Source organism: Euphorbia lathyris, chromosome 1 (genome assembly GCF_963576675.1).
Source record: "Euphorbia lathyris chromosome 1, ddEupLath1.1, whole genome shotgun sequence".
In the NCBI taxonomy this organism is placed as follows: Eukaryota; Viridiplantae; Streptophyta; class Magnoliopsida; order Malpighiales; family Euphorbiaceae; genus Euphorbia; species Euphorbia lathyris.
The window spans coordinates 110,011,813-110,021,489 of NC_088910.1; the positions used below are offsets into that span (position 1 = coordinate 110,011,813).

A 9,677-nucleotide genomic window follows, 5' to 3' on the forward strand; every position below is an offset into this window, starting at 1 on the left:
TACTCATAAGGAATAACTATCATTCTTGGAGTCGCGAATTCAAACGAGCATTGCGTGCAAAAAAGTAATCTAACTTTCATTGATATATCTCTTTCGATGCTTGCGGAAGGAGATGTTAATTGCGCTGCCTGAGATCGATGTAACGCCATGATTTTCTCATGGATTAGTAGATTTGTGGTTCCATCCATTGCTAAAAGCATTCATTGGTTTGAGAATTGTAGTGATGCTTGGAGTAATCTAGAGAAACTCTTTGCATAGAGAAATTCAATCAAAATTTCAAAATTGCAAGAATAGTTATATACTTTTACCTAAGGATCTTTGTTTGTCATTGATTATTATACACAACAGATGGGATTACAGAAGGAATTGATTAATTACCGTCTTGTCGCTTTGTAAGTGTTCACCTGCTTGCGAATGTTCTGGTTTATTAGCTACTGCGAAGGCATGTCAGGAACAAGATTTGGTGATTCGATTTCTCAAAGGCTTGAATCCAAAGTATTTAGGCACAAGATCACAAATCTTTCTTATCAAACCTTTGCAAGAGATGCAGAATCAACCTTTAGGCTTATAGATGGAATCTTCAATCAATTTTGTTAAAGGACATATGTCACGTCCGTTTCTAAATTTCTAGAATTGATATATTGATATTAATATATATTATAATTATTGGGTGTGTGAAATTAATTTGGTGCTATAGGAAAAGTTTGGAGTTATTTTGATGAGTTCATGTGTAAATTAAAAATTTAGGGTAATTTTTAAAAGATTATATAAAGATGAAGGACCAAAATGGATGTTTGCCAAATTTGAGTCATATGTCTCAAATGTTCCAGAGGCTTATACGATCATCACCATCTTTCTTTTCTTTCTTTCTTTTTTTCTCTGTTTCTTTTTCTTTTATCCTTAATTATCAAATCGTTCTTCGACCGTTTCTCCACCGTTTCTTTGATTTACGGAGATTCGACCATCCAAATCACTCGAAATTTAAACTATAGCATCCTTATGCATAGATCTAAGTCCTAACCGAAGAGTTTTTTAGTTTTGGAAGTGTTTGGAGGGGAAACGTCTTAGACAGAGTTTAGAGGAGAATTGAACGGGTGTATTTTCTTCAATTAGTGACCAAGGTAAGTAACTATCAACTATATTTTGAGTTTTATATATATATATATATATATAATCAAAGAATTTTCAGAAATTGATATTTTAGGGTTATGCAGAAATTTTGTAAAATTCGGGTTTTTCACGATTTTGCTTTTTATTGTGAAATTATGGTTCAAATGAAGCTATTGACTATGCTGCTATGTGAATTTCAGATTTTACTTGATTATGTTGATTTAAAGCTTAATTTGATCAATTAACTTTGAAATTTTTATTAATTAAGGATTGATATTTTGAATAACTGTGGTTATTTTTACAAAAGAGCTAACTGAAGCCAAATGATTTATGGTTATGAAATAGTTTGGAATTTGATTGTGAAAGGAAATTTGAGTACGTTATGATTTTATGATTTTATATCCATCGAGATTTATCCGGATCGGTGGTTTTATATTTGAAGACCATGTTCAGTGAGGGACATGGCCTGTGTACACAGTCTGAAGACCTATCGGGTATGGCAGTGAAGTGTCGGGTAAGACCATATGGGATAGGCAATGTTAAGAGACGTCTCGACTATATATGTGGTTATGGATTGATACTTAAGGGGAGAAACTCGAGGATGGATACAATGTTTTAAGTTCATTTGGATTATGTTTTCGGTTATGATTGATTTTGATATAAGGTTTTACATTTGATTGAATACGAGTTGGTTTGATAAAATATTTATTTGATTACAAGTTGGTTTGATAAAACATTCATTTGATTATGAATTGGTTTGATGAAACGTTTATTTGTTTTGATTCGTTTTGACAAGATGCATTATATATATAAAGTTGGTTTTTATAGCTGATAGTTTCTTATTGAGATTTTTGTCTCACGTTTTTAAATGTTTTAATGTTTTTAGGTGAGAAAGTACAGGATATAGAGAAGGTTACCGACCGTTTAGGCGAGATTTGGAAGTTGGCTACTTATTATTAGAATTATGATTAGAACGTTGGTATTTCAATTGTAATATAATAGAGTTGGTAAATATATGTTGAGGTCCTCGAATGACTAATGTAGTAGGAATATGAATTATTTTAGAATACATATTAAAGAGGAAGGCCAAAATAAATAAATAAATATGATATTATGGTATTTGGATAAATTGGAGACTCCTAAGTATTGATTATGATCTTTCTATTTCACGCCCGATGCCGATTGAGGTCGTTTAGGGTCGGGTGTGACAACAGAATTATGAGAAGAAGAAATCTAAGTGTAGTCATTGTGAAAAACTTGGACATTCTACATATCTACATGGTATTGGACCAAAATATTACAATTGGTATCAGAGCTGACTCTTCACGTACGATGTATTGTTCGGGGATTAATCAGGCAGAAGCTAGTGGACCTGTAACAACCCGGTCAGAAGTGGGTGTTACTGGGGTAGAAGACCTGAGCAAGGAGCGACCTTAAGGGATGACGATAGGGGACATGAATGAACTGAATCCCACATCGAAAGTGGAGAAGATGTATCTGATGTTTATTAGTAAGATGAGAATCTAATATATGCAGACGTATTTTAAAACCGTAAGACCCAAAGTATTGGATTTGGCTATATGCGAAGATGTTACAATTAAATAGATACTAATAAAATAAAAAATAAACTTAAATAGAAAATAAAAAATGAATCAATTTATATATTTTTTGAGAAAAAATTTTAATTCATATGATATCATTGTAGTATGAATTAGATAAAAACATATTCTAACAACTTTGATCATTATGCTTTTAATGTATTAATTTCCTATTTTTTATTTGAATATATTAAACTATTGATTTTTTACCGTATTAAATCTTGATAAATTAATTAACTGTTATTTAGTGCAGTTAACAAATCATTGTTAAAAAAAAAAAAAACCGACACTCGAAGAAAGGCAAGCTAGCAAGACAAAAGCTACATACCAGAATTCGACTATCATCCCATACCTTAATTATATTCTTTATTAAATAGGCCTGTTAGGGCGAATGCCTAAGGACGAAGAGGATTGCTCGGGCTTGAACAATAGGTTTATTCACCGACTAGGCCAGCTAGGAGCGTTGAGGCGGGGAAAAGGTCCTCAAAATCGAGCAAGCATTGAACCTGCCCAATAGTTTCGCTATAGCTCAATTACATCGATCCGCCGACATTCTTTGATTTGGCATTCTCGCAGTCCTATTGAGTAAACTCTTGCTTGCACAAATTCCATCAGACTTTGCCAAGCATGAGCTACTCTCTTCTAGCCTTCATTTCTTTTCATTTACACTCCTTTGTTACTGCACATTAACATACAAACAATAGTGAAGTTAGGGCTTGCTCTCTTAAAAGAGCATTTTTTCCATTTCAGGGGCGATTTAGTGTGAAGTTGCCTCCATTATTTCTTCTCTTCTATTCTCTTTTCTTATTATTTTCTCTAAAAATCTTTAAGCCTTCATCTTTTTTTGTGGATCTACTTTGAGGAGAAAGAAGAAAATTTCTTCTTCTTCTTTCTCTCATTGGGTTAAGTTTACTGTATTTTTCTTTACTGTATTTTCTTTTTAGTCAGTGTTTATATATTTTATTGGATTTTTTTATCCGTTTGAATTGTATATGCTCTCTATTATACTACTATTTATATATTTTTCGGAATTAGTAAGAGGATAATCGATTTATTTTATCTGTGGATTAATATATCTACGTGGTTACAACAAAAGAAAGCACTCAGATCCGAATGTTATGAAAAGCCTAAACAATGAAGATACGATTATCGTTATTTTTCTGCGTGTTTTGTAGCTTCATGACTTTTTATGCTATTTGTAGTCATTTTTCTTGCATTGTGAATTTTGTAAGGTTTTTTATTTTTTCTGTTTATTGTTATACTTGTTCTTTTCATATCTAACGGAGATCTAAATATTTCCATAAAAAAAAAACAAATCATTGTTGATTTCATTTGTTTTGGTTCTAATATTTTTATAGTTTTTATACATCACACATAATTATTTCATTCCATTTTATAAGTGTTAAAATTGTAAAATTGGAACACAAATTAATTAAATGAAGAATGCTTGTAAATTCTATATTTAAAACTGAGTTTCTAATTATTAACGTCTTAATGACCAAACTAATAGTACATCAAACATTTAACATTTAATATGCTGAAATAAAAGGTTAGATCAGGGTTTTAATTCAATACATCAAAATCAGATGCTTTTTATCAAGCCATTTACGATCATATCCAAATCAAATAGAAAGAAGCTGCTAGAAGAATCCAGTCATATATATATTAACTATATATCCTATCGTGCTCGTCTACTGTTTTTCCTTCTAACTAAGAAAAGCTAAAGAAAGTGGGAAACTACCCTAAATCAGAAAACAAACAAATCCCTATTTCTTCAAATGGACGCTGCTAAGCTCACTGAGCTCAAGGATTTCATCGACCGCTGTAAATCCGATCCTTCCCTGCTCAGCGATCCTTCCCTTTCCTTCTTCCGCGACTATATCACCAGGTGCTTATCCATATTATTCATTGTTTTATTAGTATTTTGTTTTTTGGTTTCACCTTTCACTCAATTCGAGTTCGTTTCAGTCTCGGCGCTAAGCTCCCTCCCGCTGCATACAGCTCCCAATCGGTACTGTTATTTCTCATTCTTCAGTTCTTTCCTGTTTTCAATTGATTTGCAAATGAATTTTTTAATTTGTGTGATTGATTTGTTGCTTTCGAATTTATATTTACGTTGGGTGGCAGAAGAGCTATGTAGTGGAGGAGAGCGATGACGAAATGGAGGAAAAGGCTAGGTCACCAGAAGAGCCTGAAGAGGAAGAGGAGGATGAGATAGTCGAATCTGATATTGAGTTTGAAGGCGAGACTGTTGAGCCTGATAATGATCCTCCTCAGAAGGTATGTTTTAGGATTTGCAGTGTTTAGGTGTTTGGTTTGTTATTATTCCCCCCCCCCCCCCCCCCCCCCCCGCTGCGTATGATTATGGCATTGACTGTTTGTAGATGGGAGACTCTTCGGTAGAGGTCACCGAAGAGAAGCGTGACGCTTCACAAGAAGCAAAGGCCAAGGCAATGGAATCCATCTCTGAAGGTATTACATGAATGCTTGAATTGATGTATATTTCTACAATTGTGATATGGGTTGTTTTCATTTTTGTGAGGCACGATTATTTATTTATTTTCAGGTAAACCGGAGGAAGCGATTGAACATCTTACAGAAGCAATCTCACTTAATCCAACATCCGCAATCATGTATGCAACAAGAGGTAGATAATTGATTAGTATCTTGAATTATGTATTTTTCTCGGACTGAAATTTTCTTTTTTTGAGTATACATTTGTTGTTTATTCTGATTTATTGTATACATTTGTTGCTTTACAGCTACTGTTTACATCAAAATGAAGAAACCCAATGCTGCTATCAGGGATGCCAATGCAGCTCTTGAGGTTATTAGCTTCTCATTTGTCTGCAATATTTGCTTCTCTTTGAGTCCAGTTTCTTTCTTAGGCGCCCTTGTTTGGGAAGAGGTTAGAGGAGGTTAATGGAAGTAATGAAACTTAAAATATTAAGTTAACCTTGTTTGGGAGTGTCTTTTTTTGGAAAATAAATGAAAGTTAGTGGAAGTTAACATTTTACTTCCATTAACTCTAAACTTTAACCCCCAATATTGGGGTTAATGGGAGTAATGGAAACTTTTTAATGAGAGTTAACCGTTTAACCTTCATGTCCATCACTTTCCATTCCCTTCATTACGTCATTTAACTCTCACTTCCATTAACCTTCCAACTCCCAAACAATAACTTCCACCTCCCAACTCCCAAAAGCTAACCTGCTACTTTGTAGGTGGCAACATTTTAACTTGCTGCTTTGTAGGTGCAAGATTTTAATGTGCTTCTTCGTATGGAACTTTACATTTCCATAACATTTGTTCCAGATTAATCCAGATTCAGCCAAGGGCTACAAGTCTCGTGGCATGGCAAGAGCATTGCTTGGTCAGTGGGAAGAGGCTGCCAAGGATCTTCATGTGGCATCAAAGTTGGATTACGATGAAGAAATAAGTGCTGTTCTCAAAAAGGTTTCTTATCCCTGCCTGATTGATTTTCTGCAGTTATGCACATGATTGCTTATATATGTGTGTGTATATATACATATGCATCGTTCTTTTTTTAATTTTATGTTTAATTTTCTATTTCTTTTCTATTCATTAGTGTATTATATCCTATTTCAGTATTCAAAATGATGATCCGTTAAAACAATTTGTTGTAAATGCTTGACATGTAATCAAAGACCAGAAAGTGATATTGGTATTAAGTATATCCTCCATTTTTAGAGTTGTTTGATAAACTCTTATTTGCTGTTACCCATATTTCTTTTACTATATGTTCAACAGAGATAAGTCGTTGAGTGGTTGATTTAATGATAGATACCTAGTGCCTACTTATTGGTTTTTAGATTTGACATCTCACTGCAAAGTTCTTTTTACATTAGGTTGAACCTAATGCACACAGGATAGAGGAACATCATAGGAAGTATGAAAGGCTGCGCAAAGAAAGAGAGGATAGAAAAATTGAACGTGAGAGACAACGCAGACGTGCCAAAGCTCAGGTAGGTGCTATCATTTTCGTCTTTCCAGATAATTGCTTGGGGCCATTTTATATGTGATTCTTTATGCTTATGCTCTTGAACCTCTTTTGAAGGCCGAGTATGGGAAGGCAAAGAAGCAAGAGGAATCATCTTCCAGCAGAAGACCTGGAGGTATGCCTGGTGGTTTCCCTGGAGGCATGCCTGGTGGTTTTCCTGGAGGTATGCCTGGAGGCTTTCCTGGTGGTGTGCCTGGAGGCTTTCCTGGAGGCATGCCTGGCGGTTTTCCTGGAGGTATGCCTGGCGGTATGCCTGGTGGTGGTATGCCTGGAGGTATGCCCGGTATGCCCGGTGGTATGCCAGGAAACATGGATTTCAGTAAAATTTTGAATGTAAGTATATTTGATGTTTTTTGTGCTTTCCATTTTATGCTGTGGAAAATTTACATGCTTCTGCTGTAATATTAAAGATAACTACCTTTATTGTCTTCTACCTGTTTGTTAACTCTGCGTCTCTGCCCATCTTATGATGAACTGATCACACATTTTTTTTGATTTTGTAAATGTGATGCAATATCGTTCAAACAGAAACATATGCATGGTTTATGAAAATTCAAGCCCAAACGTACATCTTGAACATAAATTTGTTATTACATAAGTCAGCGGATTCTGTTTGTTGATTTTGATTAGCCTTGTTTGATGATTTTATTATTTTTTCATGGTTCTGCAGGACCCTGACCTGATGACTGCATTTAGTGATCCTGAAGTCATGGCAGCTCTTCAAGATGGTAAGCTGTTTATTATTGTTGTCTATATTTTTATTAAACTTGTTATATAGTTTAGAAACTTGCCAAGCTCTCAAGGTCCAGCAGTTATGTTCGACTAGCTTTAGTATTTAAATGAGAGCATCTTCCCAATGCTGCACGTTGAAGGACACAAATCTTCAAAACTTTGTCTAGGAAATTAAATCACGCATTTGCAATTCGACGAGAGGCTTTGGATATTAAAATCATTCTTCATTTGAAGTAGATGAAAATAGTTATGTTCCTGGATCATTTAAAATATTTAATGAGCAAAAATGTCATGCATCCGTTTAAGAATTTGGTTTTCCAATCCACCCTCATACTTTTTTAGTTGGTAGCCATTACACTGGGTGTGCGCCTTATGTGGTAATCGAAGTGCGTAGTGTAGAATCTCGGTCCTTTGATTCTAATCTTCAAGCTTGATTTTACAGTTAAAGATCATTATAGGCTGGATGAGTAATAATTGCCATGTTTATTTTACTGCTATGTTGTTGGTGTGTTCATGTCCATTTCTGTTTCGGTATCCTAGCTATATCTTTTTAGAAATAACGTTTACCAGTGTCCTTTTCCGGTTCTGTGCAACATAGTTTTACCTTTAATAATTAACAATAATCATCGAACTAGATCTCTCTGCATACTTCTTGCATGTTCAGCCAGATGGCTATCAAAGACCAGGAAACGCCTTAAATTTACTGATCTTCAATCTGTCTTGGGATATTTTGTTTCTATTTTTTTTAGGACTAGTTGGATTGTGACTTCTGAAATATTAGTGATGTATTTGTCATTTGATGGATTATACTTGATGCATATGGATGGTGTTTTGTAATTTGCAGTAATGAAGAACCCAGCCAATCTCGCTAAGCATCAAGCAAATCCCAAGGTGGCTCCTGTAATTGCTAAGATGATGAGCAAATTTGCAGGCCCCAAGTGAGAGTTGAAATGATGCGTTGGGGAAATGTATATACGCCAGTGTCACAGTCCGATACTTGTGTACTTGTCTCTCCAATTGCTGTGAGTTTGTTTAGCGTGAACATTGTTTTATGTTTTAAAATTTTCATCTTTGTGGACTCAATTGATTGCATAGAATAGAAATGTTTAATCAAATTATCCGATTTTGTTAAAGAGTTTATTTATGCCCATGGGTGATGAGATTGGTATTTTGACCCATTTGACATGGAGACTCGTATCTCCAGAATGGGGAAACGACCAAATATGCTAAGTTTTTGGAACTTCAAATATATCCCCAACATATGACATGAAACAACTCAATATTATAATGTTTATATCTGAGATGAATTCCAGACCTGTTAATAATTAACTTGGTCTAATTAAAATCTAATTTAAATTGACATATAAAGTGATTTACGTGAATCATTTCTTTAAGGTTTAAATTTATTTCTACCAGTTCTGGAGAAGTGCATGTACCAAATGGTCAACTTTTACGTCTAATGTTTTTCAACTAATTGGAAATATGAAAGGTTGCCATTAGGTTGACCTCCAAGCTTTCAATTAAAAAAAAAAAAAAAAGGTTGCCATTAACTAAAATATTTTTAAGTTAATTTTCTTTTGTGTGTATTTTGGTATGTTGTTTATGAATGTTTTAATAACGTAGCAGTAAAGATTTTATTAGATTTTTTTATGATTAATTTACAGTTTGCAGATTTAGTTAGCAGTAATCAGTAAAAATATTAGATATAATTTGTATAGAAATGAATTTGAAAGGAGTTTTTATTTTATCTATCTCCTCTCATCTTTCCCTCTTTCTCTTTTGAAGTTTAGATTCTTTTCTGTCATTTGGGGATCTACTATGCATATACAAATGAAGAATGCAATAACATTATGAAATATTTCAAACAACAAATTGATTACAGGTTGTTAATGTTAGGTGTCATTTTAAAATGGATTTAATTGAATTTTAGTTAGACGGCCAAGTAACTATAATTATTGGCAACAACTTCTGTTATATTTGAACTTGGGGAATTTACATAGGAATTCAAATTTTATAAATTATTTACAAGTTTGTAAAAGAATATTATGAATTATGTCAAATAGGTAGTTAACGAATTTAAATAGGTAGTTAACGAATTTATATGCCCATTTCATTAACTAACCCACTTAGAAATTTGACATGTTCAAGATAAAAATTCCTATTTTTGATATATCACTAATTAAAATATCAATATTGATTAAACAATAAATATCATT

General features: G+C 33.6%; 1 protein-coding gene across 2 annotated transcripts; it reads left to right on the forward strand.

Moving 5' to 3' along the window:
* The first annotated feature begins 4,396 nt into the window (after positions 1-4,396).
* LOC136210587 (FAM10 family protein At4g22670) lies at positions 4,397-8,611 on the forward strand. 2 transcript variants are annotated; one of them, XM_066001923.1, is made up of 11 exons: positions 4,397-4,596; positions 4,677-4,719; positions 4,836-4,988; positions 5,093-5,180; positions 5,275-5,355; positions 5,471-5,535; positions 6,024-6,164; positions 6,578-6,694; positions 6,787-7,062; positions 7,400-7,457; positions 8,306-8,611. In XM_066001923.1, the coding sequence occupies exons 1-11, from the start codon at positions 4,487-4,489 to the stop codon at positions 8,401-8,403; spliced, it is 1,230 nt and encodes a 409-aa protein (XP_065857995.1). In that variant the 5' UTR covers positions 4,397-4,486; the 3' UTR covers positions 8,404-8,611. The 2 variants fall into 2 exon arrangements, with proteins under 2 accessions (XP_065857995.1, XP_065857996.1); XM_066001924.1 differs by having other exon boundaries at positions 4,839-4,988.
* The last annotated feature ends 1,066 nt before the right edge of the window (positions 8,612-9,677 follow it).

Excerpts from the sequence above, each read along its gene's own strand:
- LOC136210587 (XM_066001923.1), top strand. The coding sequence starts at position 4,487 with ATGGACGCTGCTAAGCTCACTGAGCTCAAGGATTTCATCGACCGCTGT. Across the intron at positions 6,165-6,577 it reads TAAGTGCTGTTCTCAAAAAG|GTTGAACCTAATGCACACAG; the intron begins GTTTCTTATCCC and ends TTTTTACATTAG. Across the intron at positions 6,695-6,786 it reads GCAGACGTGCCAAAGCTCAG|GCCGAGTATGGGAAGGCAAA; the intron begins GTAGGTGCTATC and ends CCTCTTTTGAAG.